Below are 27,427 nucleotides of genomic sequence, written 5' to 3'. Positions count from 1 at the left end.
GCTCATTTTAATCACTCATAAATAGGAACTTTTAAAAGGATAAAAGTACTTACTTTTGCACTTCAAGGCCAATGTTGTAAAGTTGCTCGGACAAAGCGTTCATTCTCTGCACTTCCTGCATGTATAAAATGAAAGTAAAGCATGAGATGAATGTTGCTCTGGCAACCAACACACAGCCAGCTCATGTAAGGTGCTTTCAGAATAGTTAACCTGAGCAGTACTGGTATAGAGGCTAGAAGGTTATCCTAGTGTCGGGAGCGGGCGCCCTTTCCCGAAGCGCCGGAGAAACCAGTTTGGATGCTTGGCGGGGTAGTTCGAAGAGGGTGCTGCGCTCCTGTGGCGGGTTACCGACGGCAGACGAAGGAATGCTGACACAAGTCGTCGTCAGTTTTTGGTAGCACGTGCAACGACGTAGTTCACTTTGTTGCAGCCTTTATTTTCGTTGAGACCGTAGTGCCACGGCTTGGTGCGATGCGACGTTGAACTTCTGTGATAATGCCTTCAAAAAAAGAGAGGACATGTTTTGTTCCCCTTTGTAAGGGCGGTTACAAGTCGTCTATAGAAAAGGTGTCGTTGTTCCGCGCTCCATCCGACCCTGTTCGCTTGAAGGCCTGGGCAAGGAACATCAAGAGAGACGTTGGAAAACGAAAGGCTGACCACCTAACAGAAATTATTGATGAGCTATTGGATGATGGCAATTTGGAGTGTGCAGAATCTGTGTTGAAAACACAAGGCAAGCAGTTTGATCATGACAACTGTGTCGAAAAGCACAGTGACAGTAGATTAGTATATTATATAGCCGGCTATGTTGTCAGAAAGTCTTTAAAAAAATTTCCATGCCCAGAGTGTGCCTCTTGCCTTTGTATTTTGCCCCTACAAGCAGATTCTGATGTAAATTCTATACTAACCAGGCAGTTTGATCATGGGGGCTTGATCTACCCTTCCAAAGCTGTTGAGGAGCTTGTTTGTAAAGTTGAGGACACATTTACTGTGTATTTCAGCAGGAATCAGCTTCATGCTGAAAGCATGGTCTGCTTTTTGCATTTCCTTCAGGGAGCGAAGCTTAAAGAAGTGGGTTGCAGTGAGCATGGGCGGTGTTTGACAACAAACATAATAAAGTTCTATGCACTGACGAGGCTGCACTTCTTTGCAAAAGCAAAGAACATGGAACGGAGCACTCAAAGAGAAAAACAGAAGCTCCTGAAAATGAGGCGATGCCAGTAGAATGACAGTCGCGAAAATGCTCCCTGCTTTTGTACATACCTACCTTCGTTGTGCAATAAAATAAAAACAAAACTTGTAACATAGGTTTTGAAAGCGCTCCCCATACAGCATTTTTGCGGACCATAGTGTGCAATTTTGTAAAGCTGCAATAAACTATATGCACAAGAAAAACGGAATGCATTCCATTTTCTCTCCACGCTTGTGGACTGATTAGTGTCGCTTATCCCGTAGAAAAAAAAAAAAAAATATACCAACCCCATTTTATTACGGCCGCTTGCGTAGCTTCCGTCACTCTGGTTAAAATGGCAGCACAACAGGGACGAAGACAAGGCACATAGAAACACATGACAAGTGCACCGTCTAGTTTCTGTGTGTCTTCATCTCTTACGCTGCCATCATAACCAGCTATGGGCGAACTAGCCCACAACGAAGTTTTATTTCACCGCTCGTCACGATAAGCGTACTGGCCAATATTGTAAGGTTGACTAGCCCTCATAGATTATTGCGTGCCTGTTTTCTGAACTTGCAAATCGGCGGAAAGCGCCAGTCACTTGAGAGCGCCCGCTGCAAAGCGCGCCGGAGCCCGCAAGAGCAACCCGCCAGCGAGCGCTGGCGCCATCTGCCGGAGCATAGCAAAGTATTTCACGTCGGCACGTGCCTTCACGACACTAGGATAACCTTCTAGCCTCTATAGTACTGGATTGGTACAGATGTGTCTTGAGGCAGCTTTCCAAGCCTTGAAATAGGTCTAATGATAAGAAAAGCATGCTCTTCTTTCTTGCCATTTGAAGTAAACAAACATACAAGCCCACATCTCACCACTGAGCCATCAATTTCATGTTTTCTTATAAATAAATAAATTTTTATTAGTGATAGAACAGAAGTTTGTTATACATCATGTCAAGCCAGGCTATAGGTGTGTCTAAAGTGCACTAAAGCTTATAAATATGATCTTTTGCAATGTTTCAAATTAGAATAGCAGTCCTATCTAAGGAATATTGATGTAATGAAATTTGTGATGGCATTGTGATCCTCATGCCCTTAATTAAGGGAACATGTGGGTAGAAAAATCTTTTAAAACATTTTTACTTCGTTTGCAAAATTACACTTCAGTATTCTATTTCCATGTGTAAAAAGGGTGTTTCTCCATCCAGAAGACTGCGAACAATTATTCTTTGAAGCATGGTAGCTGTAGGGGCCTTACTTTTCCATTAATTCTCGACAAATGAAGGTCACAATCATTAGTTTCGCCCAAATGATGAGCTTTCATGGTGTAAGAATAAGCAAGCAGTAGCCCTGACTAAGCTGGCACCAGCTCACTTTCCTCTTTTCTCCAGTGCTTAGCCGAATCCACACATTGTTGTGATGATGGCCACTTCTATAGCCATACTGTGTTTCAACAAAGGCTTCGGGGAGGTTCTACAGGAGATTGGCATCCTTTGAACCCTGGAGTTTATTAGCCTGAGCAACCAGACAGACCAGAGAAGAATCAGAAAAATGTCTAAAAAACACACAACTGATGCTAAATCTCGTCATTGCAGTGCAGCAAAGAAAGCCTGCCTGGAGGAGGAAGCTCGCAAGTCTTCTGAGAGTACCACCAACACAGCAGGAGGATCTTGAAATTTTACTTTTTTCTGCAAAGATTCTCTGCATTTTGGCCGAACTTCATGGAAATTGACTATTTGCAATAGTAAAAGCATGTTTCCAACTTTTAACTTAGTTTTTCTGTTTCTTCAATTTCCGCTGTTTTCATTAATTGTGCACCAAAATTTTGGTACTTAAAGCAACTCAGTTTCAGCCAAATTTGGCATGTAAATGCACAAGTATTTGTAGAACGCAAGCGTTTAGGCCTTATTGTAATTTTCAACAATGTTGGTCATGTGCTTTTAGGAAACCACTCCCCACTGATGTTCTCAATAAATAGTTGGTATCAAAATGTTTTGATTAGTAAAGCTAAAAGGGAATTTGAGCTTATTTGCAATTAGTTGCCCATAAGGAGCAATATATGCTATTTTATAACGCACTCCTCAGCCTGGCATGAAGCCCAACCTTGCGACATGAGAGCATACTTTTCTTACTTTCAAGGATCACAGAAAGATAACCAGATAAGATACTGAAAACCTAAAATTCAAGATAATGAGGTTGAACTCTACATTCTGCATAAGTTTCATTCAGTTAGCTTTATTATTAACATGTTTGGGCATTACAAACAAATAAGTGCAGCGTGCAGATCAAGTAGTAGCGCTTGTGTCCGCAAAGTAAAAAATGGCTGCGTGGTGCGAAAATGATGCAAATTTAAATTTCGGACGGAAGGCTGCGTGCCCTTCCTCTCGAAGGGGCCGTGCTTTGAGCGAGAGAGTCAAGGTCACATGCACAAATACCTCTATGCAATATGCACTGCCTACAATGTCACAAATATGTCACATGACTTTGGCTAACTATCCAATGCAAAACCCGCAATGTCGCCCCTGAAAGTGCGCCACGCAGAAAGAAAGCGGGAGAGAGGCGGGTTTTGTCACATGAACATGACCAAAGTCGCTTGGCTTTGGTATGGGAGAAGCAGACTGGTATGTAAGGAATTACAAAATGATTGAAAAATGTGATAGATTACATTAATTGAATGTAATTGATCAATTGCTTTTCTCACTCGGTAATGCTCACTGTAATTCACTTACCTTGCTCAATAACCAATGACATGTAACCGGCTACTTTATATTTATGCTACAAAACTGAAACAGGTGAAGCTTGAGCATTTGAATTCGGCAGCACGCCCGGAGTCGTGTCACACAGCTATTCTAGCCACCCTAATACAGCAGCCTTATGAATTCACATGTTCGGAAGGCAAACTCAGCACTCGGTGTTTGATTCCTCATCTTAAAGGCAGGTCATGTGGCCTGTATTGTCAGCACTGCATTCTGTATCTTGCAATGTTTTTGAGCTTCTATGCGGCACAAGCTTAGAATGCCATTTAGACATTCCATTTGAATGTCTAAATTACAAGCCAAGAATGCCATTTAGAATGCCATTAGACTTAGAATGCCATTTGGGCATTCTAATGCCATTTAGAATGCCATTAGAATGCCCATGTTCATTTAGTTTGGACTTTACTTTTTAGAGCTGTTGTTTCAGTATTGTGCTGAGATTCTCAGAAGAAAGCAAGAAAAGATGACCGCCGAAAATGTTGAAAAGCAATTGTTAGCAAAGTTAAACAACGTGCGAGAGGATTCGTTGAAAGAGGCAGGCCAGCCTGTATGCTCTATTTAGTGTATCTGTGCAATGTTAGAAGTTAGTGGGAAAGTAACATAAAAGTGATCGATTACTTTTTAGTAATTCATCAATTACCTTCCTGGGGCAGTAATTGGTCTGTAGTCAACTATATTTTTAAATGAAAAAACTCTAATCAGCTACTTTTTTCTGTAATTTGTACAGATCTGGGGAGAAGGCAGGGGACGAATGTCGCGTGTGTTTGCTAGTCTGTTCAAAGTTTGTGTTTGCTGACTGTTCAAAGCATGCTCCCTCCTGGCAGCATGGTATTGAAACAATTTCTTCTACCTCCTCCAATAATGAACAGACTTGAAAAACTCTTTACGGCAGAACAATCCCAAGATGGCACTTTACAACTTCCAGTGTATAACCAAAACTTGCAATGGGGCCTGGTGAGGAGCTCTTTAAGATGTTCTATAAAATAGCATACTTTATTTTGTTCACGACAAAAAAGAGCATTGTGATGGGAGATAGAAAAAGGCAGAAAACTCGGCACAGAACTAGCTCACCATTGCACGCTGCTGTAGTTCAAATTTTTCAATATATATAATGGCTTTGCATGGGACGTACACACTTTGGCAGCCACTGTGAGAATTACCAACATAGAAGTGACTAGCAAAATGTAGTGCTGTCCCACTTTCTTTGTCTGGCACAATAGTTCCTGTGCTTGGCAGATGCCATTTCCGTTGGAATGCTCAAGCATGGGAATGCTCAGGAACACAATGAACCAGGCATGAGCTTCAACTGACAGCAACAGCAGAGTTCAAATGTGAAACTATATTGCCAATGTATTACTGGTTTTAACAATACTTGGATGCAACAATGAGCAGCCATAGCACTGTGAACATTTGTGTTGTGTTCTATGATAAAATAAACCACTTACTACAATTTTCCCATGCCACCATTACTGGCTATAAGAATTAAATCTGGCTACTGGGTGTCTGTGCTGAATAAAGTAAAATAAAAAGTAATAATAGAAGTAAGCGTGAGCAGCTGCACCTGTATGCATGCTACAAACCTTCTCCACACCTGCCTTTATACAGCACACCTCGGATGCCTTTGTTGCATCATCAGCTTCGTGCGACTCTCTCCCGTTTCCCTTCCACCCCTCTGATACAGGATACTCGAGTCGACTGCGCCGACCTTGGAGGGGTGGAAGGAAGACGGGGGAGAGGCACGTGAAGCTGGCGATGATTAGGGCAATGCGACGAAGGCGTGCTGTGTGGGGTGCAAGCACATATTCAAAGGGAGTGCTCAGGGTGGCTTGGGTCCCCCCACAAGGGAAACTTCGCCAATTTTCACAAGTGAAAGAGGAATACAAGTACGTACACGCAGTGATGTGCCCATTTCTCTCCCGTAAGAGATACACCTGCTCGTGTGCAAAGAAAGTAATTTCCCCAACATATTGTCATAGGAAGGCATAAATATTAATGCTAAAGTCGTCACTGCGACTCGGGCAAGAGAGTCTAGTGTCAGCTTTGCGGAGAATTTTGTTTTGGACCCAAACAGAACGACAGAGTTCTGAGTGAAGTGGAAAGTGCCATGAGTGCACGGTCAGCAAAGATAAATACAGTAGAACCTCCTACTGCTAAATACAAATAGAACCTCGTTCATACATTTTGGAAAAAAAACGCAAGAAAAAAGTACTAACCAGGAAAAACCTACGATCTGAAGTAACTACAAAATTTGACATACTCAACTATTGTTGACATCTTATGTCATGCGAAGTGTCGCGCGGATTGTTGTGGCAGGAGACATGACACGCATCGAGCTGATGGTGTTCCTGCAGGCCGAGATACATCTTGTTGCTTTCCTATTGCACGGTGCTTTAGGAGGGCGACAGGATACAGACAAAATCGAGCTGGTGGGCGACCCTGGATGTCGCCGAAGTGAAACGTAAACGTGATGCCTACATCGCGCCGCCTGCAGCAGGGAATGGCGGAGCGTTTGGATCATCGCCTACTAAAAGCATGCAGTATGCTACCAATGACACTATGCACAACATCCTGTAAAATAGAATAGATGACAATGCTTATCGCAATAGGTTTGGCGGCGATAGCTGTGAATGCGGCGTGCGACGACCTGGGCAGAGGTTTGCTGGTACCGGAATAAGAAACTGCGCACCGTCGTTTTCACGTGAGAAGGACAGCTATATACTGTTCCTGACCGCGCACGCCTTGCGCCTTTTGTTCACATGTAATCTAGCAGCCAGAAAACGTATATGATTGCAGTCTGTAGCAGGGAACGGCAGTGAGTTTCGGCTATCGACTATTAAAAGCGTGTGCTCCGCTTCCGATGGCAGCATGCACTGTGAGAAAGATAGGCGAAGATGCTTATCGCAATAGGATGGGCGGCGAGTGCGCGCAGGCATTTTCATGTGAGACATGGGGGGGGGGGGGGGGGCAAGTATTACGGTGAAGCTGCCACGGTGGCCACCTATAGACTGTTCTAGACTGTGCACCTCGCATATTTTTTTTTTTTTTTGTTTACATGGGATCTAGCACTGGAAAACGTATTATACGATCACAGTTTGGCGGTGTACTGAACGTTGGTGCCGAAAGATCGTGTTTTCCGGGAACGTATGAATCAGTAAAAAAGTTAACGTAACTATTGGGTCATTTTTGTGTTCTTGATGCCGAGAATGGGAACGTCGGAACGTATTAACGAGTTTCTACTGTAGTGGGTTAGTTATTCTTGAAGTTCTGTAGAGGAGCACTACAGGTGAGCTTAATAAATTTTCTATATCAGCGATCTGGGAACCTCTCTCAAGCACTTTTTTGAAAACCGCTGGACACTGGACCACTTACTAAACCATTTGTGCCACCAAGATACGTTGCAAAGGGTAACCTTAAGCCTGCGCAGCCTGCCTTTGAATTTTACAACGAAAATATGACAATGGCACATTCCTATGCTACAATGCTAGTGGAAGATCTGGAAGGCAAAGTGGCCGGCCATGCAAGGAGAAGGCCTCATATGCTACACAAGAGACGCTCTAGTTGAATATGACAGACCTGCCCCCAAAAGTTCACACAATTCTCAAATTACTGACAACAGTCAACACTGAAGTGTCATTTGCAAAACAAGACTGCTGAAGAGCAACTTAATCGGCTGGATCTCATGTCCATTCACCGGGTGCCAGCCATAATTGAAGTCTCCATATTTACAAAGAAGCCCTAGCATATGAAAAACATGGTGTGAAGCAAATATTCGAACCCAGGACAAAACATCTTTTAAAAGGAAAAGGAATTGTAGTAAAGGCAGTGTTATATTACAGTCATGCTGTTAAAATCGCGTATGTAGGAGAGAGCTTGTCACAGTGGAATCATCATGCTGGCTTCTTACTGATTAATCGTTTCTAAAATCTGCACGTGTAATGTTTTTGTAATAAATTAAAAAATAGTGTGTGTGTGTGATTACAACAATGAGAAGCACAATTTTAGTTATCTTAGGTTTATTTGTTGAACAGTTTTGATGAATGGACTGACCTTATATTATATATATATATATATATATATATATAATCGCATCTCAACTTGCCGACTTGCGTCCGGAATTGCACAACACTTGCAGCTTCAATGACCAACCCTATCCAACTCAGCTTCTCATGCCGTCTTCTATGCAACAGCCATTTCAACTACCTGAGTGCAGTTTTTCATCACAGGGCCTATGCTGCTACCGCCGACGTTGTCTTGCCGTGGCTCGGCGATGTGAGTCACCCTGTTCGTGGCACATGGGAAACACTCAGGCCAGTCGTCAATAACAGCAGCGGGCGATCATAGCCATACGTCAAGCCGCCTTTTCCATATAACTGACTAAACCACAGGAGTGCGTTTGTTGGTAGACACTGGTGCAGAGGTCAGCATAATTCCTTTACCCAAAGCTGACTGGCATCTCCACGCAGTCAACCCCATAACTACAACGAATGTTTCGGACCAATCTTCTTTCGTCTAGTGTCTATGCATTTTCATGCACAACTTACGTCCATCGCCAACATCTGCTCACACGAATAAGCACGACGTTTTCCTACCCTCAAACCTGCAAACATCCTCACACGCTTTTGTCCATATTGAGACGCCTCGTCATGCTCTTCAGCCCAGCTATGACGGTCCTTGCCCCCGTCATCAAACGTTCTGAACACCATTTCACAATCCTGCACAATGGGTGCGCAGACAGTTGATATTGCAAGGATTAAACAGGCTCCCATAATCAACACCTCTGCCTGACCACCTTTTGCCCATAGGGGGACCATCTGTGGCAAACTTTTCTTCTGGCACGTCACTGGTTTTAGACATGAGCGAGTAGTAGGGTACAGCTAGTAGGTGAGCTGACGATGGTGGCTCAGTCTTGTGTTCACAAGGGAGAAAAGTGGGGAGGAAGCACACCGAGGCGGTGTGCTTCCTCCCCTCCTGTTGCGCGCAATATATCAGTGCGAGTGGAGGGAGGGGGTGCTGTGATCTGTGGTTTCGCAACATGTTTATTTGCCTTGTTTGGCGCATTACATACATCGATTTTTTTTCTTAGATACGTAGATTTATTGGAGAATCATTGAAAATTAGTTGCCATATGGCTGCTGTGTACGTTGAACATTGCATTTTATTGGCCACTACTGTGAAGCGTTGGAGCAAAGGCTCAAAGAAGGACGTGAAAGTTGCAAAGATGATCCAAGACCGGGACAAAGCCGCTGTGCAATCACTCCCAGCAACTGCAAAGGTTGACGAGCTGATCAGGCAAGATCGGAGGATAAGCGTAGATGAATTGGCAGGGTTTGTGAACAAGTCACAGTTCATGTCACACCATAATTCATGAACATCTCGGTTATCGGCTCTTGTGCGTGCAACAGATGCCCAAGATTTTGAACCACCGCCAGAAAATGGAGAGATTCGGCGCTGCTTTGACTCATCTGATCCGGTATCACAATGAGGGCGACAACTTCTTGTCTACAACTGTGACCGGGGACGAACCATGTCTCTACTACTATGAGCCTGATACGACGGCAAAGCTTACAGCAGAAACATTCGAATTCGCTACCCCCAAAAAAAGCAAAGGCCGTCATTTCTGCGTTGACTTTTTTTTTTCCATCAATGGGGCCCTTTACTGAGTGAATTTGCTCAATCTAGAGAGACTACCAATCATTTCCGATATTGTGAAACACCAGATCGCCTGCATGTCGCAATCAAAAACAAACATGGAAAAGTCAGAAATGAGGTAATCTTGCTCCATGGCAACACCCGTCTCCATATCACTGATGTGGTTAACACAAAACTGGCAAAGTTCAAGCGGGAAAAGCTGCAACATCAGCCATACAGCCCAGACCTGTCGCCTTGAGACTTGCACATTTTGGGGCATTTGAAAAAACAGCTCAATGAAACCAGATTCGTGCCAGATGATGACAATCAAGTCAAGGTTCAAGTCAGTTACAGAATTTTTGAAGCAGCAACCAGAGTTTTACTAGTTTTATGAATCAGGCAACAAATGTCTAAATGCTCATGGAGACTACTTTTATATAAAGCACCCCGTTTGTCATATATCCGCATTGGCTCACTTTCATTTGACTCGCCCTCGCATATTTTACAGAGCTGCTTTTTATATGTGCTCTCTGTTGCGACTTTGTTGTGGCCAGTGCCCCTCCCCACCACCTTCCTCCATCCTGCTGCTGATTGTACTCGGTCGTTTATCTGCTTCCTGGGTGCTCTGATCAGGTGTAACAAGCCGCGCGGCAGTCGGCGTTAAAGAATTGCACTGCTATAACTGCAAAGCGGGGTCACAGGTGACAAGCCATATGCGAGTACTGCCGAGGCAGTGCTTTGGTGGGCCCAAAAGGGGCCTTTTAAGATATGCAAGAAGGTTGCCGCGGCAGCCTGTCGGCTTGAGAAATCCAGAAGAAATGCTGAGACGAGATCGCTACAAGCGTCTCGCCACGTACATCGCATTGCATTGCTCAAGAAAACCCTATGTCCGTCAGCCTTGCCGACACCCTTCTTCAAGGTATACAGGTGCTTCACGTAGCGCAGCGGAAGGTTCCTCGCGAAAACGAATCGCCAGGGACTGAATCATCTACAGGGCTTCCTGCGAGGACAACGTTGAGGCAGCCTGGCCTACCGCATCATCGCTGCCGTCGTCGCTATCCAATGCAAGCACGTTCGCCATGATCGCATCGGTTAGAAGCACTTGGTTTCCAAACCTATAGCCGTGCGCTTTCTTTTCACCTGTAATGTCATGCATTGCCGATTATCAGCGGGCAGGTCAGTCATCTTCCGTTTTGGCGGCCAGTCAAAAGAGGCTGAGAAACCACGTGACCAGGAACGATTTTGATGCAACCAACAAAGACGAACGCGGGCGATTACACTGTTTGCAGAACTGTGCTGAATGAGGTGCCAGTGAATAAGATGCGAGCACAACAGTTGGCGCGGTCATGTTTCGGAGGGTGGCGCGGCGTAGAGATATGGGCGTGTTCGGAGGGGTAGAAGGGTGACGGAAGAGAGGTGCATGAAAAAGGCTGGAAAATGAGCAAGTGGCAGCCGTTCGAGCAGCGAACCATTGTGCAGCGGCTCGAATTTCACGTTTTCTTTTCAAGGCTTTCGCATTTCACTACCTTTAGGCTCGGACACCGAGCAGCCAGACTTTATCGTTATAACCGATAATGCGGCATCGGGGCATCGTAGTAAGCAGGTTATTTCACCATGCAAAACATACAAAAGTTCACATATATTGTTAAAACCGGTATCGTTATAAGTGTTTGACTGTATATTCTGTTATGAAAAAATACATATTTTACTTGTTTTGACAGTGCATAGCGTTCAAAAATTCGTTTGCAGCATCTTTGGCAATGGTAATGCTGTTATTATTCATGTATTTGATCCCTCAACAAATTCTTTAAGGAGGAGGCCGAGCTGCAACATGTACCACAAAAAATGGACCCTGTGGAATTGTAGTGTAGAGAATAGGTTATAGCCCATGAACCAGCATAAACTTAAACAGGAAGCTTTAGCTCGGGCACTCCTATCTATGTGGGAAAGTAAAAAAAATGCTGCGGTTTCACCCAAAAGGCACAAAATCAAATTATTAGACAGCTATACGAAGTAAAAATAGCAGTTTTATTGGCTGTATAAACATTCGTTTACTAACTAAATTAACAAGCATGGTGTTACTTGCACAAAGGCGAAATGGATATATCACTCCATAACCGTGGATGCTCGCTGTCAAAATGCTGGCATGAGGAAGAGTGGCAGCAGTAGTGAACGAATTGCCCTTTGTGCTGCCTCTCACTTCAACACAAGCTAAGTGGTGAGTACACAGCACACACAAAGTCCTAAGCCCTCAGTGTGCCTAGACTCTGTACCTACCACAGATGGCTTTCAAGACAGGACCCACGCAGCCGTGCCTTATGCAGTCGCTGCCGGAATAGAATGTCCCCCTTTCCCCCTGCTGTATCCCACGTGATGGAAAATGGCGCACTTCCTGCCCGCCTTTCCCCCTGAGCATGAGGGATCGAGCCCCCGTCCTCGTCGGCTCACACTCGCACCCACAGCATATGGCACGTGGCCGCGATATTATCGCACTTGGATTATATGGAACATCCGGCAACACTGACGCCAACAGCAGATAAAATGAGCCTGGAGTGTCCATATAATTGCTATCACAATAAAAAATGATAGTACACACTTTCACTATAACTCTCCTTATATTGTGCACACTGCCTTTTGCCCTTGCTTATTATAATGTTAAGATAATGCTATGAAAATTTAATCGTAATTGCTCCATTTTTTCTTTTCCCTGCTGCAAGAGATGATCGCTCTTCCGCAAGTGTCTACCAAGGAAGAACAATGAGCCGTGATCTGATTTCTCTGGTTGGAGCATGAGAAAGGGACTGAATTTCCACGTAGACATTATGGAGACAGTGCTCTTTCAGGTAAAGGATATTTTTTTTCGTCGATTGGGAAGTTTAAATTTGTCCAGATGAGTGCGAGGCATGAAGAGGGAGCTGGATACTGGCAACCTCCACTATGGACGACAAGATTCAGCAAGCACGAGAGATGGCTCTAGCGAATAGGCAAGTTAGCGTCTATAAGATAACATCTTTTCTGAACATCAGTCACGGTTCTGCCCACCAAATCATCCATGAGGAGACTAATCTGTTTTGGTCACTTAAGGATGCTTTATGAGGTCCTCAATTTTCCACAAACTTACGACTTGCCAGAAGCAGTGAGAAAGTGGCTTCACAACCAACTAAAAACCTCTTTCGAAGGAATATGCAATCTTGTAGACTGCTGTACCAAATGCATTGAAAAGAGGGATGACAATGTAGAAAAATTATGTACACATTGGAGCCCTGTTGTCTTTGTGGAAAAATAAATTGTAGAATGATAAGTGTAGATAATTTTGACTCGCTCTCGCAAACACATGGGAAAGGAGAAATTTTTCTCGCCAATTACGGCACTCAATTTGAAGAGGTTTGTCGCATTAAAATAAAAATTTATTCTAGTGACTGTAAGAAGTATGTACACCACTCTGAAGTATGTAATAAATTTGTTAGTAGGACTTTTGCAAAGCCCTCATAAGTATTGCAAAAATTTCATGTAAGGTGTATCGTATCAAATTTGTCCGCTTCAGATGCTCTAGGAGATGCAGTTTACAGAACAGCAATACCTGTTTTTGGTGCAGAGTGACGTAATTGTAAACTTTGTGCTTCAATTTTATTGTAAACTTAACTTATTTTGGGAGTTCCTTTAAAAAAAATTCTAACCATAAATTGAATTTCTGCTTCCTACAGTCACCAAAATGCCAACTTTCTCTCCTAAATGCAAATTTCATTCAAATCAGTCCAGTACCTGTCTCATAAAAGCATTTTGGCACTTTACATGCAGTTGGCCTTGAGCTAGCTTTCTTTTAATTCTTTCCTTACCGCTAGAAATGTGCTTACTTTCAATGCCGTCATGTTCCAACGTTTTATTTCAAGAATTAGCAGTCGCACCATTTACAGTGATACATAAAATTATAGCCTGACCAATGGTGCTTCGAGTGGATGTAAAGCAGTAATTGCTCTGACTGCGGTAGAGGATTCGTATGTGAAACTTCAAAAAAGCGTTTCAAAAAACATGAACGAAAATAATAATTTGCTATTTTAGTAGAAGTACTGAGAATAAAAAAAAAACAAATATACAAAGTATGCGGCTGGGTCCTAGTTCTGAACTTCTGTAAGTCAGACCATGCAAAACAAATTATGCAGATTTATTGGCATCAATACTAGACATAGTGATTTCTATGCTATGCTAGGCGGTCATTTGGAACAATAACTGGTACCACGCGATAGTTGAACGGAGAAGTCTGCTCCATGACTTTGAAGGGGCCGATGAACCGAAGTTGAAACTTGTCACACAAGCCAGGAGTACGAACTGGTGTCCGGAGTAGCACTTCGTCACCAGGGCGGAAGCACACGACGCGATGAGAGGCGTCGTAATGCTGCTTGCGGTCCTGTTGCCGTGCTTCGGTGTTGATGCGGGCGAGCTGGCGACAACGCAGAATGCGGGGCACATATTCTTCACAGGAGGATGGACATTGATTGACAGTTGGCGCGAAGAAAGAGACATCAAGACAGGAACTGGGCGAATGACCATAGACAAGGTAGAATGGTGAGTAACCGGTTGTGCGTTGAACGGCGACATTATACGCAAAAGTCACGAATGGCAAAATTGCGTCCCAGTTTCTGTGATCCGGTTCGATATACATGGCTAGCATGTCTGACAGCGTGCGATGAAATCGCTCTGTGAGGCCGTTAGTTTGTGGATGGTAACTGGAGGTAGTCTTGTGGGTGGTTCCGGAGGCTCTGAGTAGTTCTTCTACTAGTTGCGAGAGGAATGCTTTTCCACGGTCGCTCAGGACGACGCGAGGAGCACCGTGGCGCAGTATTAAGGATTGAAGTATGAATGCAGCAACTTCAGAGGCTGAGGCAGAACTCACACAAGTTGTTTCAGCGTAGCGTGTCAAGTGATCAACGGCTGTCACAATACATAGTTTACCGGTGAGAGTCACAGGAAGAGGACCATACAGGTCAATTCCAACGATTTCAAATGGTTGCGACGGACAAGGAACCGGTTGCAGTTGTCTGCTTGGAGCTGATGTAGGGAGCTTTCGACGCTGACATAGGGCGCAGGAAGCGACATACCTCGCTACACTGGCGGACAATCCAGGCCAGTAGAAGCGACCTTTGATGCGGTCATAGGTTTTCTGGAAACCAAGGTGACCAGCAGTTATGTCGTCGTGAAAAGCCTGCAGGACATGAGCACGTAGAGAGCGTGGCAGGACAGGAACCCAGCGTTGACCGTCAGGGTGATAGACATGACGGTACAGAACACAGTTGTCAATCTTAAATTGCGTCAGCTGTCGACGAAGGCGGGCGTTAGGCGGGCGCAAAGCTCCTTGAAGGTGGTCTATGATGCACCGACAGTAAGTCCGCAAATTGACGAGATTGGAAGAATCTGTTGTCGCGTTTAGGCATCTCGTCTACAGTGGCCAACAAGAAAGCATGTGAAGATGGGTCGTGCAAAAGCTCGTCACGGATGGTAGTTGGAGGTCCATCGCATGGTGTCGTAGGAAGTGGACAGCGAGAAAGCGCGTCTGCATCCTGGTGTTTTTTTCTACACTTGTAGGTAATAGTAAAGTCGTATTCTTGTAGATGAAGGATCCACCGACCAAGCTGTCCAGACAAGTTCTTCAGCGTCGAAAGCCAGCATAATGCACGATGGTCTGTAACAATGGTGAAATGGCGGCCGTGAAGATAAGGTCAAAACTTCTGAACAGGCCAAACGATAGCTAGGCATTCCTGCTCCGTGATGGTGTAATTCTTTTCGGTGTTTGTCAGAACGCGACTTGCGTATGCGATGACTCTCTCCTCTAAAGTGTCGTCTCGCTGTAGGAGAATGCCACCAATGCCGTGACCACTAGCATCCGTATGCAGGAGGGTAGGAGCAGCTTCATCAAAATGGCATAGTACTGGTTCAGATGTGAGAGCGCGTTTCAGATGGGCGAACGCAGATTCACATTCGGGAGACCACACAAAGGGAACATTAGAACCCAGTAATTTGTGCAGAGGTGACACTATTGAGGCGAAGCCTCGTATGAATCGGCGAAAATAGGAGGCGAGGCCTAGGAAACTGCGCAAATCTTTGGTCTTTTCGGGACGAGGGAAGTGCCGAACTGCCGAAACCGTGTCAGGATCGAGACGAATGCCATCTTTGCTCACAATGCGACTTAGTACCTTGATCGTCTTGCTTGCAAAATGGCATTTCTTGGTGTTTAACTGAAGCCCAGCGTTGGCAAGGCATGTGAGAACTTCATCCAGACGTTGCAGGTGCTGAGAGAAGGTTGACGAGAAAACAACATCGTCCAGATAGCACAGGCAAGTCTTCCACTTCAGGCCACGAAGAACGGTGTCAATCATGCGCTCGAACATTGCGGGTGCATTGCAGAGGCCGGATGGCATGCCATTAAACTCGTAGAGCCCATATGGCATTGAAAACGCTGTTTTCTCTTTATCGTCCTCATGCATAGGTATCTGCCAGTAGCCGGAACGCAGATCGATGCTGAAGAAGCACTCGGCACCCTGCAGGGAATCCAAGGCATCGTCTATTCGCGGCATAGGGTATACATCCTTGTGTGTGATCTTGTTAAGTGCTCGGTAGTCGACACAAAATCGAACAGAGCCGTCTTTTTTCCGAACCAGAACAACAGGGGAAGACCAAGGGCTAGCAGAAGGGCGTATTATATTCCGTTGGAGCATGTCGGTGACGTTCTCGTCAATGACTTTCCTCTCGGCTAGCGATACGCGATATGGTCTACGGCACACTATGGATGTACCATCTGTCTATCCGATGCGTCGTAATCGAAGTCTTTCCCAACGAAGCTGAATGCGCGTCAAACGAAGCGTTATGTTTTTGGAGTAAAGCAAGCAATTGTGACTGCGAAGGTGTTAGGTCGGAACTGATGGCAGCTTCAAGAGCTGAAGGAGATGCGGCACGTCCAGTACAAGGAACTTCAGAGGAAGCTGGTTTAAAGGAAACAGATATAGACTCTGATTCGGTGGCTGAAGCCAATGTAGTGCCTTTAGGGATGAGAATTTTTTCGGATGTCGAGTTTGTAGCGTAGAGAAGTGCAGAGCCATGATCAAACCTAACCAGCCCTGATGCAAAGGCAATCCCTCTTGCGAGACAGCGTGCAGATGGTAATACGAGCACGTCGCTGCAGTCAATCACATCAGACGTGATAGTCACAATGCTTTGATGGCGAGGAGGTAGCGCGGTATCTTCTGCAGCAAGAAAGTGAAGCGGTGCGTCATCTGCATGAAGTGAATAGGTCGTGTCGGTCATGTGGAGAACGCGTTGCCCACAGCAGATGGAGGCGGAGGCCGTAGAAAGAAAATCCTGTCCCAATATGAGCTGCTGGGCACACGAACTTAGCACTGCAAATTGTACGTAATGCAGAAGTCCATCGATGGAAGTACGAGCTGTGCACATGGCGATAGGTCGAATGGCAGCCCCTTGAGCAGCGAGTAGCGTAGGTCCATCATAGGGGGTCGTAACTTTCCAAAGTCGCGAACACAATTCACAGTGAATGACTGAAACACTAGCACCAGTGTCTATTAAAGCTTCTACTTGTACACCTTCTATTACAACCAATATCACATTGCACGGACGCGATGGAGGAATTTCTGTCCTGTCGTTCGATGCAGCTTTTCCTCCAAAAGCTGCATAATTTAGTTTTCCAGACGACGCTCAGCAAATTGAGAAGCAGGTCTCAGTGGGGATGTAGATCAGCGAAGGGGTGACGGCGAGCGGCGTCTCGCAGGACGGTACGTCTGAGCCGTCTCGTATGCTACAGTAGGCGATGGAGAGCGTCCGCGTGGTGGACCATAAGGACGGCGTTGGGTCATGGAAGCTCCCTAGACGTTGAAAAGTAGCTCCGGGCGAAAAGTCATCCCGTTCGTATACGTCATATCCGCGACGCTCGTCTTGCTGGCGGTGCGGCAAAAACGTGCTATGTGGCCATGATAGCCGTAGTAGTAGCAGATGGGACGAGGAGGACGCCACTGCGGATAGCTGGTTTGGGTAGGTGCGCTGGTAGTCATGGACGCGATGGGGGCCGGTGTTGGTTTTGGAGGCATCGGTGGAACGATGACTGGAGTAGCTGTGGCTACTTGTGCGTATGTGGATGGGGCCCTACGGGTTAGAGGGTCCGTGTACGCTGCACCAGCCATGGACGTCAATTCCTCCTTGATAACGTCGCGCAGATTGGTATCGGAGGCATGAGAAGGCATAGGCCCTGCGGCTAAGCCAAGATACTGGAGCTCTTCTCGAATTATTGCACTTATCATTGCTCGTAAAGTAGGGTCGTCGGCAGTAGTGTTCGCAGTGGTGTCTGGCTGCAACCGTACTGATTCGAGTTCGTCAAGGCGCTGGCAAGTAGCGACGATATCAGCGACAGTAGCGGGGTTCTGGATGACTAGAGCATTGAAAGCAATAGCTCCGATGCCTTTGAGGATGTGGCGAACAATGTCTGATTCGGTCATAGTCGTGTTCACGCGTCGACAAAGAGCAAGCACATCCTCGATGTATGACGTATAAGATTCACCGGTTTGTTGCTTGCGAGTGTCGAGCGTCTTTTTTGCAAGGCGGAACGAACAGCCGGTGTGCCGAAGATTTGGCGGAGCTGCTGTTTGAAAGTGCCCCAGTTGGTGAAATCAACCTCATGGTTGAAAAACCAAGTCTTCGCTACTCCGGTCAGATAAAAGGCGACGTGACGTAGCTTGGACGCATTGTCCCAACGGTTAGCCAAACTCACTCAGTCGTAGTCGTCCAGCCAATCCCAGTCCAGCAAATCCAACCAATCCAAGCCAGCCAAGTCCAGCCAATCCAAGCCAAGTCCAGCAAACAGATGGGGATCACGCTGGTGTCCACTGAAAACCCAATACAGGGAGGCTGGGGTAACCGAGGCAGAGATGGTGGAAGTAGAAGTGCCTGTTGGCTCGTCCTGCGACATGCTGGCGGACAGCTGGCACAATCGGCGACCCGATCGAAGATCCAGGAGGCTGAGCGGGGAGTCAGAGGACAGAGAACCGAAAAGCACACTCCACCACTTGTGACGTAGCAGTTGTCACTACGTTTATTCCGAGTCGAAGATGCGGCGAACCGATCACGCCCACAGCACGGATCACACTCGAGAGCCAGCTCCACAAGCGATAATGAAGAAGAACCCCATATGAACCCCACATGATGATGATCATGTACAGATGACAAAGAATAGCTTATAAATGGCCACAATATACAAAGTATGCGGCTGGGTCCTAGTTCCGAACTTCTGTAAGTCAGACCATGCAATACAAATTATTATGCAGATTTATTGGCATCAATACTAGACAGTGATGTCTATGCTATGCGAGAAAGCAGTAGCTGCGCAAATGTGAAAACGGGTAAGTTCCTACCGTGCAGGGAGCATTTGTTCTTACTCATTGCAACTAGCACCTGGTTCGTCTTTTACTGCATCTTTTAGGGTCGCGAAGCAATAATTGTCAGGTCAGGGTGCACGCAGAAGCCTCCTCATACTTGATTATTATGTTCAATCAGCTTTTCTGTGCAAGCAAGCTGGTTCAGTGCATGTTTAACTGGAACTACAGCCTCCACGTGCATTGTTCAGTTCCTGTACAGCACTGTACAGTAACGTACAGTGCTGTACGTTACTGTCCAGCGTACGTACGTCCAGCGTGTTGTGCAACGTGCAATGTTGCACAACATTATACAGTAATGAATAAGAGCACTAACACAGGGAGTGTTCAAAATGTAAGAAATTAGACAGCTAGTCAAACTTCGGTCGAAAGTCGGTCTGAAATAAACTGCCTGCTCCTGTATGTGTGAAAACTTCACAAGATGGGTAGGATTGCTCGTTATATTTTGCACATTCGCCGTGGTAACGCTGATGGATGAAAGAAACCCAGGGGGGGGAGGGGCGCACAATACTATTGCACATGATATTATTCATTATCATAATCATCAAAATAGCACGTACTCAGGAGCATCTACCATTGTTTAAGACAGTTAAAACGGCCTTTCAACAGCCCGACAGAAGCTTCTTTGCCTTCACTGCTGCCATCATTTAAAAAAGATTGTAGAAGTGACCAAAGAGCAAATTTTGTGTTGCTTTACTTGGGAGCAACTGGGAACATTAGAGGCCGATTTCAATGATACCACCAGTCAATGATACCTCCAATCAAATTTTTCCGGACTTCACAACTTGCCAAAAATTGTCAAATCTGACCAATAGTTAAAGTTCAGTCATCATTTCAGACGGTGAATGGTGTTGCTAGTGGAAAAATTCTAACAGAAATGTTTAATAACATGCAGAAAGACTTGATCCTATTGATTGATTTCTACAGGCCCAGTAATGAAAGAGTTAATACATCTAAGCTTTTGTGCATACTACTGGTATGCGCATATTATAGGTATGTGCATCAATATAGTATCAATATTTTGCACCAATGTTAGTATTTGTTCCTCAATCACTATGCCTTTGTGTATTGTACTGGTGGTTCATACATTTTGCTGATTTTGCTGCACGCGTGTGGTATTTGCTTGTTTGAACGAGGCGCGTGGGCACCATCACTTGAGAAAAGAGGAGGAAGAACAAACTGGGCTCGCACTGTGAATCTAACCGGTCAGCGCTGCAGCCGCTGTTGTAAATATAACCTGTAAATAGTTGCTCGTCTTACTGACTCGTCCTTCACGTAACATTGTGGTGGAGGTGGAACGTTCCCCATCCTCGCCACGGAGCTCCAAAACGGCCGCACCGTTGCTTCTCAGCCATGGCTTCCGATGGAACCACGTCGTCGCCACCTAGACCTGCGGCACCTACCACAACGTTCGTCCTGTTCACCGCGCTGACCAGTTGCCCTGATGACCTAATCTTCAGGCTCGACTTTCTGACGATGCATTCTGCCCTCATAGATTGTGCCACCGGTACGCTGTGCCTACAGCTTCCTCTTCTTTCAGACATTCACACCGAACAACCGAACACCCTCTGCACTACAGTTTTTGTTTGCTTACTTTCAAAAGCCCCAACCTTTGTCGAATTGGCCTCAACAGCAACCGTGCCTGATGGAGACTATGTCGTCGCACCTATTCGCGATGTCCTCCTGGCGCGCGACATTTGTGTGCCACACTCCGTCGTAACCTTTGCCGCTAATAGGATGTGTCTCCCCGTTATCAATTTTGGCTTGACGAAGCAAGTGTTACCTGAAGGCATAGCGGTGGTCATGCTCCGGTCAGTGACAGACGACCACGTCACTGCTTTTGCAGCCGACGTGCCTCCAGATCCTCCTGATTGCCCACAGGATACCTTGAAACTCGACGGCCCATTATGTCCCATGGTCGCTCTGGACTTCGCACCTGACCAAGCAGTCGCCCTCTATCACCTTTTGCTTTCCTACCGCGACATATTTGACACTGACAATCAACCGCTTGGTCAGACGTCCCTTGTCAAGCATCGGATAAACATGTCCAACATCGGATAAGCATGTCCAACAAAAGCAAACCTTTATTAAAGCTTTCTTGCAGAGTTCGAGGCGCTTTTTCTTATGTATCTGGTCTCTCATGCCAAACACATTAGACGGAATGGTGGCGTCATCTAAGAATAGTGCAGTGAACAAGTAGTTTACGAGTTTACCATTTGAAGCATAGAGTTTCATACAATAATTGCGAGAGGAAAATGTAGTGCTAGTGTCCACAGGAGCTAGAAGCCAGGTGATTCAGCCAGCATGGAAATTATGGTTAGTACATGGATTTGCCTAAAATCCATCCTTTTGGTTTTGAACAGTTTTGTGACTTTGCAAAGTCATCATTTTCAACAAAGTATGGTGTTATAAATAATTAATAGTAAAACTGGCCTACAGCAGAATTTGAACAGAGAACCTTTGGCACACAAGCCTGATATCGAAACTATTACTCAGCACGGATGCATGCGTAGACAAGCGGCATAGAACACCCTTTCTCACAGGCTAGTCAGCGTGTTAAGACACTTGGTGCGTTTAGATCCCAGCTGCACTAGAAGAAACTGACATATCAGAAACACCACGAGTGCTACACGACACTATGGCTCAACTTCTGAAAACCTGAACATATATGACATACTGCATGAAAATATGTGTATAATATCCAGCCTGTCTATAACTCACTGCAAATAAAATCATTTCTCCATATAACATGCTGCTCTTTGATACTAATATTTGATGAATGTGGTGTTTTGCGGCGCAAGGGCCAAATGTGGCCAAAGAGTGCCAGGCCGGTGGTAATGCATTCGCAATGGAGGTATGAACAACGAAGGGAAGATGTTATGGTGGCTGTAAAGGGGCCTAAAAACAGTCTGTCTAAAATGCATAAAACCTATACAAGATAAAATTATGCCGATGGTTAATGGGCTGTACAATGGGCACGAAATACACATTGTGAAGTAATGATGATTCAGTGATATATCTCACAGATATACTTTTTCCAATAAGCACTACTGCCTTACAGAGTCCTTGGGATGCAAGGGCCTGTAGGCATGTGCTATGCTAGACTACCATCACAGCAGCATCCTCTAGAAAGAGGATGTGCTATGAATATCTGGGGCTAAAAACTTGCAAGTTGGGATTGTTCAAGAAATTTAGAATTTATTTGGTGTCAAAGAACGGTTCTTCACCAAGAAACATTGCTGGATGGAGAGGGGTGTGCTGGCGATATACAAGGGGAAAATGTGTCTTTCTCTCAGCTTCGGCTTCCTGACACTCCACGAGGAAGTGGAGAACGGTCAGCCTCTCACCATATCTACCACACGTTGGAGGTTCATTTCCAGTCAGTAAAAAAATTGTGGGTGTCATAGGTGTGTCCTATCCTGAATCGACAGAACAGGACATCAGTTCGTCGTGTTTTCGTTTTCGGGGGCCAGATACCTAACTTTGGCTTAATCAAGTGAAGCTTATTCATAGCTTCCATGTCCCACAAGCGTTGCCAGTGGCTTCGCAGATTCTTCCGTAAGAGAGGCTTCAGATATGTGACAGGGACAGCAGCCGTAAGAATAATAGCTTGCGAGGTGATTGATGTAGCGATTTCGTCAGCTAGCACATTCCCCTCGATGCCTCTATGGCCAGGTACCCAGCATATAATGACATGCTGGTTAGACATATATGTTCTACAGAGAATAGAATAGAGCTCAGTAAGTACAGCGTTTTTGTGTTTACAGAGTGACTTCAAGGCTTTTACGATGCTTAAGGAGTCTGTAAATATAACTGATTTTTGAAGATTTGATTTTCTGATATGTTTCACAGCCGACAACAGTGCATGGGCCTCAGCCGTAAATATACTTGTTTCAGGGTGCAGCACACCGGATTCCGAGAAGGATGGACTAATGGCTGCGTAGGACACCCCGGCATGCGACTTAGAAGCGTCTGTGTAGAACTCTGTACACGAGTACTTGTACTGGAGCTCCAAGAAATGCATTTTGATATGTGTTGCTGGCACATGTTTAGTCACCTCTACAAAGGATGTGTCACACTATCAGCTGCCACTACCATGGCGCTAACAGTTTCGCTGGAGCCATAAGACAATGTTCAAGCACTGGAACACCCATTTCCTCACTGAGGTTCCTTGCGTGCAAAGAGAACGGTCTTCTCGCAGCAGGTCGGTTATTGAAGAGTATGGCATCGGTCATATTGTTTATGCATGAATAAGAGGGGTGTTCGCGGTTAGAATTTACCTTGAGGAAATATGTAAAAGTGCTATATGATCTCTGAAAATGGAGTGACCATACATTTGCTTCTGCATAGACTTTGTACGGGGCTTGTCCTGAAGGCTCCAGTCACAAGGCAGATTCCTAAATGATGGACAGGATCCAACAGCTTTAAAGCACTTGGTGTAGCGGACTAATATATTATAGCGCCATAGTCAAGATGTGAGCCGATAAGACACCTATACAAGTTCAAAAGACATTTCTTGTCACTGCCCCATGTTTTACTTGATAGAAGCTTCAATAAGTTCATTGTTTTGAGGCATTTAGCCTTTTAGTATTTAAGTATTTTCAAGTATTTAATATGCGGGATGAATGTCAGTTTCGAATCCAGTATGATGCCGAGAAACTTGTGCTCGGCGCTTACAGGTAATCTGCTACCAGAGAGCTCAATAGCAGGACGTGGTACTATTCCTCTCTTATTCGTGAAAAGAACGCAGGTACTTGTCTGTGGGCTCAACCTGAAACCATTTTTGTCAGCCCATTTTGCCACTTTATTTAAGGCATGCTGGACATGTCGTTCGCAGATAGTTAAGTTGCATTATTTAAAACCAAGCTGAACGTCATCTACATATACAGAGTATGAGATCGTTCGTGGGATAGCCATGCCCAAAAAATTCATTTTCACAATAAAGAGTGTGCAGCTTAGCACACCACCTTGTGGAACACCAGTTTCCTGGGTGAAAGACCTAGACAAGGCATGGCCCACCCTAACACGAAATGTACGGTTAGAAAGGTAACTTTCAATGATACTTAACATACTCCCGCGGATACCCATAGCGGAAAGGACTCGAATAATACTGAAGCACCATGTGGTATCGTATGCTTTCTTCAAATCAAGAAATACGGAGAGAAAAAACTGTGTGTATGAAGGCATCCCTTATATTTGCCTCAATGCGGACAAGGTGGTCTGTGGTGTCGATCTGCCTTCTCTGTAACCACACTGGTAAGGATCTAGTAGTCTATTGCTCTCAAGGATATAGATTAGGCGCCGGTTTATCATCTTTTCAAAAAGCTTGCAGAAACAGCTTGTCAAAGCGATAGGCCTGTAACTACTAGGTAAGGACGGGTCCTTACCCTGTTTGAGTATGGGCATTATTACAGCTTCTTTCCAAGAAGATGGAATATACCCAGCGGCCCACATACATTAAAAAGTGAGAGGAGTGTTTTCTGTGTTTCAGGATGCAGGTGTTCGATCATTTTATAAATGATACAGACACCACCCGGTGCTGAGCTGTTGCAACTAGCAAGAGACGTTTTGAGCTCAGCTAAACTGAACGGGCGGTTGTAATCTTCATTTTGGGCACATTTCCGATCAAGGCGCTGTCGCTCTGCGCTTTCTTTGAACTTCAGGAACGACTGTGAGTAATGCAATGCACTGGATATATACTCATAGTGTTCCCCCAGACAGTCTGCCTGGTCTTCCAGGCCATCTCCATGGGTACTTATTAAGGGCAGTGGGTTCGTCTCCCGGCCTTTTAGTTTATTTACCCTATTCCACACCTTTGTCTGATCTTTGTAAGAATTTATCCCAGATATGTAATGCTCCCAGCTCTCTCTCTTCGCACGTCGACGTATTCTCCTGCCTTGAGATTTGACTTGTTTGAAATTAATAAGGTTTTCAGCTGTTGGAGAATTACAAAGCAATCCCCAAGCTTTGTTTTGATTTTTGCGTGCATTTCGACATTCGTCATTCCACCATGGGATGCGATGGTTCTTTGCCAGTCCGTTAGATTGTTTAATGCATTTGGTTGCAGCGTCAATAATAAAACCAGTTAGGTATGCCACAGCATCGTCTATATTAAAATCAGAAATGTCGTCCCATCCTAAACACGTGATTTCTCAAAACAGTTCCCAGTTTGCGGATTCGAGGTTCCATCGAGGGAAATGCGGCGAGCATGCATCTGGTTTGGTTAGGTTTAATGTAATTGGGAAGTGGTCACTCCCATAGGGGTTCTTGAGAACAGACCACTCCAGGTAAGGAAATAGTGAACTCGAAACGATGCTCAACTCTATGGCCGAGTATGTGTTATGTGTAACATTGTAATACGTTGGTTCTTTTTTGTTCAATAAACATGCACCTGAAGAAAACAGAAAATTTTCTATCAGGCGCCCACGCGCATTGGAACGCGAGTCACCCCACAGGGGGTTATGTGCGTTTAAATCACCAACGACTATGTATGGTGGAGGAAGTTCATCGATAAGGCTTTGAAACTGCTTTAGAAAATTGACAGGAGGGGGAGACGTATATCGAACAAACTGATTAACTTACCAAACAGCACAGCTCGGACTGCAACTGCCTCAAGGAGAGTTCGGAGTTTGATTTGCTGACATGCAACGCCCTTATCGACTATTACGGCTACACCCCCTGAGGAGGTTAGTGCATCTTCGAAGTCTTTACGGAAAGTGACATATTGCCTTAGAAAGTTGGTCTGTGTTACTTTTAGGTGTGTTTCTTGGACACACAGCACCTTTGGAGCGCCTTTGCTAAGGAGTTCTTTAACATCATGAAGATTGTGAAGAAGTCCTCTCACATTCCATAACGGGAACGAGGTTAGTGCTGTGTGTATAGAAAGAGAATTTAGGTTACAGGGCCCTTTTCCGGTCCTGTAATGCGATGTTTCTCTTTTTTTGAGCGGTCGAACAATTCTCACCGCTCCTTAGGCGCTAGTGGCGCCCTTTGACTTGGTGTCGTGTCCATCGCCTCCTGCGAAGCGCTGGACACCCGCTCTTGTGAGTGATTTGCTTGTTGAGAAAGCCTCTTCTCAAAGGATGAGGCCCTTAAGGCCACCAGCCCGGAGGCCGACGGCCCCTTCTCGGATGACGGAGCAGCGCTAGCCGCAACCGCCGACGGGGCAGGTGACGTCACTGCCGGCTCACTAGGTGTGGGCCGGACAGCCGCCGGAGGCCGTTGTGGCGCTGCCCCCTGATGCGCCACTTCGGCAAAGCTATTCTTCGGTAAGAAGGGTACGCGCCTGCGTGCCTCTTTAAACGAAATGTTCTCTTTGGTTTTGAGTGCCACTATCTCCTTTTCTTTTTTCCAATGTGGGCAGGATCGCGAGTACGCGGGGTGCTCCCCTTCACAATTTACACAGTGTGGAGTGTTCTGGCATGACTCGGACGGATGTTCATGGTCGCTACATTTGGCACAGGTAAGTCGGCCACGGCAGTTCTGGGAACTGTGGCCAAACCTTTGACACTTAAAACATCGGAGGGGATTTGGGATATACGGCCTCACCCTGATATTCACATAGCCTGCCTCGATTGTTTCGGGCAGGACACTTGAACCAAATGTTAGAATAAGATGCTTCGTCTGAATTTCTTTATCATCGCGCCTTATTTTGATTCGTTTTACACTGATCACATTCTGGTCACTCCAGCCTCCAAGTAGTTCAGCCTCTGTCAGATCAATCAGGTCACTATCTGATACAACACCACGGCTGGTGTTCATGGTGCTATGCGGTGTCCCATTCACAGGAATGTCCCCAAAAGAGACAACATTCGGCAGCTTTTCAAACTGATTTTTATCTCGGAGTTCCAAAAGGAGATCTCCACTTGCAAGTTTGGTTACTTTAAAGCCTTGGCCAAGAATATCGGTTATTGATTTAGACACTAGAAAAGGAGAGATCATTCTCGCTGACTTAGCAGTTTTCTCCGAGTGGATGACATGAAATTTGGGAAAGTTTTCATGATGACGACCATAGAACTTAAATACTTCTTCGGTGCGCCCTCGTTTATGAGGGCGATCAGGAAGGGGTGGCAAAGAACTTGCCATAGATATATGCGGAAATTCGGCAGCACCGCCAGCCACCCACCATGGAGCCCAACAAGGGGACGCTGCAGGACCGTGAAAAGACATGGCCTGCACGCGCCAGCTGTACGACACTACTATAACCAAATCTATTATAACCAAGGTTGGCTATACCACACAAGGTTAACCCTTGCTGCCTGGGAAAAGTGGAAATAAAAAGGAAGCTAGGAGGAGACAGAAAAGACCAAAAGCAATAGAAAGACAATAGATTAGAGAGGACGATAGGAAAAGGCAACTACCGATTTCCCCCGGGTGGGTCAGCCCGAGGGTGCCGTCTATGTGAAGCCGAGGCGGAAGAGGTGTGTTGCCTCCGCCGGGGGGCCT

The 27,427-nt window shown here is 45.5% G+C and overlaps 1 protein-coding gene across 5 annotated transcripts in view; it reads right to left on the bottom strand.

Annotated features, from left to right (window-relative positions):
* LOC142585676 (uncharacterized) overlaps nucleotides 1-27,427 on the bottom strand; it is a 126,642-nt gene that overhangs the window by 7,445 nt on the left and 91,770 nt on the right. For all 5 annotated transcript variants that reach the window (XM_075696617.1, XM_075696633.1, XM_075696626.1 and 2 more), the window contains one exon: nucleotides 54-115. In XM_075696617.1, coding sequence (XP_075552732.1) covers nucleotides 54-115 — 62 coding nt within the window. The remainder of the gene's footprint in view (nucleotides 1-53; nucleotides 116-27,427) is intronic.

The sequence above is a fragment of the Dermacentor variabilis genome, chromosome 1, assembly GCF_050947875.1.
Source record: "Dermacentor variabilis isolate Ectoservices chromosome 1, ASM5094787v1, whole genome shotgun sequence".
Taxonomy (NCBI): domain Eukaryota; kingdom Metazoa; phylum Arthropoda; class Arachnida; order Ixodida; family Ixodidae; genus Dermacentor; species Dermacentor variabilis.
This window is presented reverse-complemented; position numbering and strand designations above follow the sequence as displayed.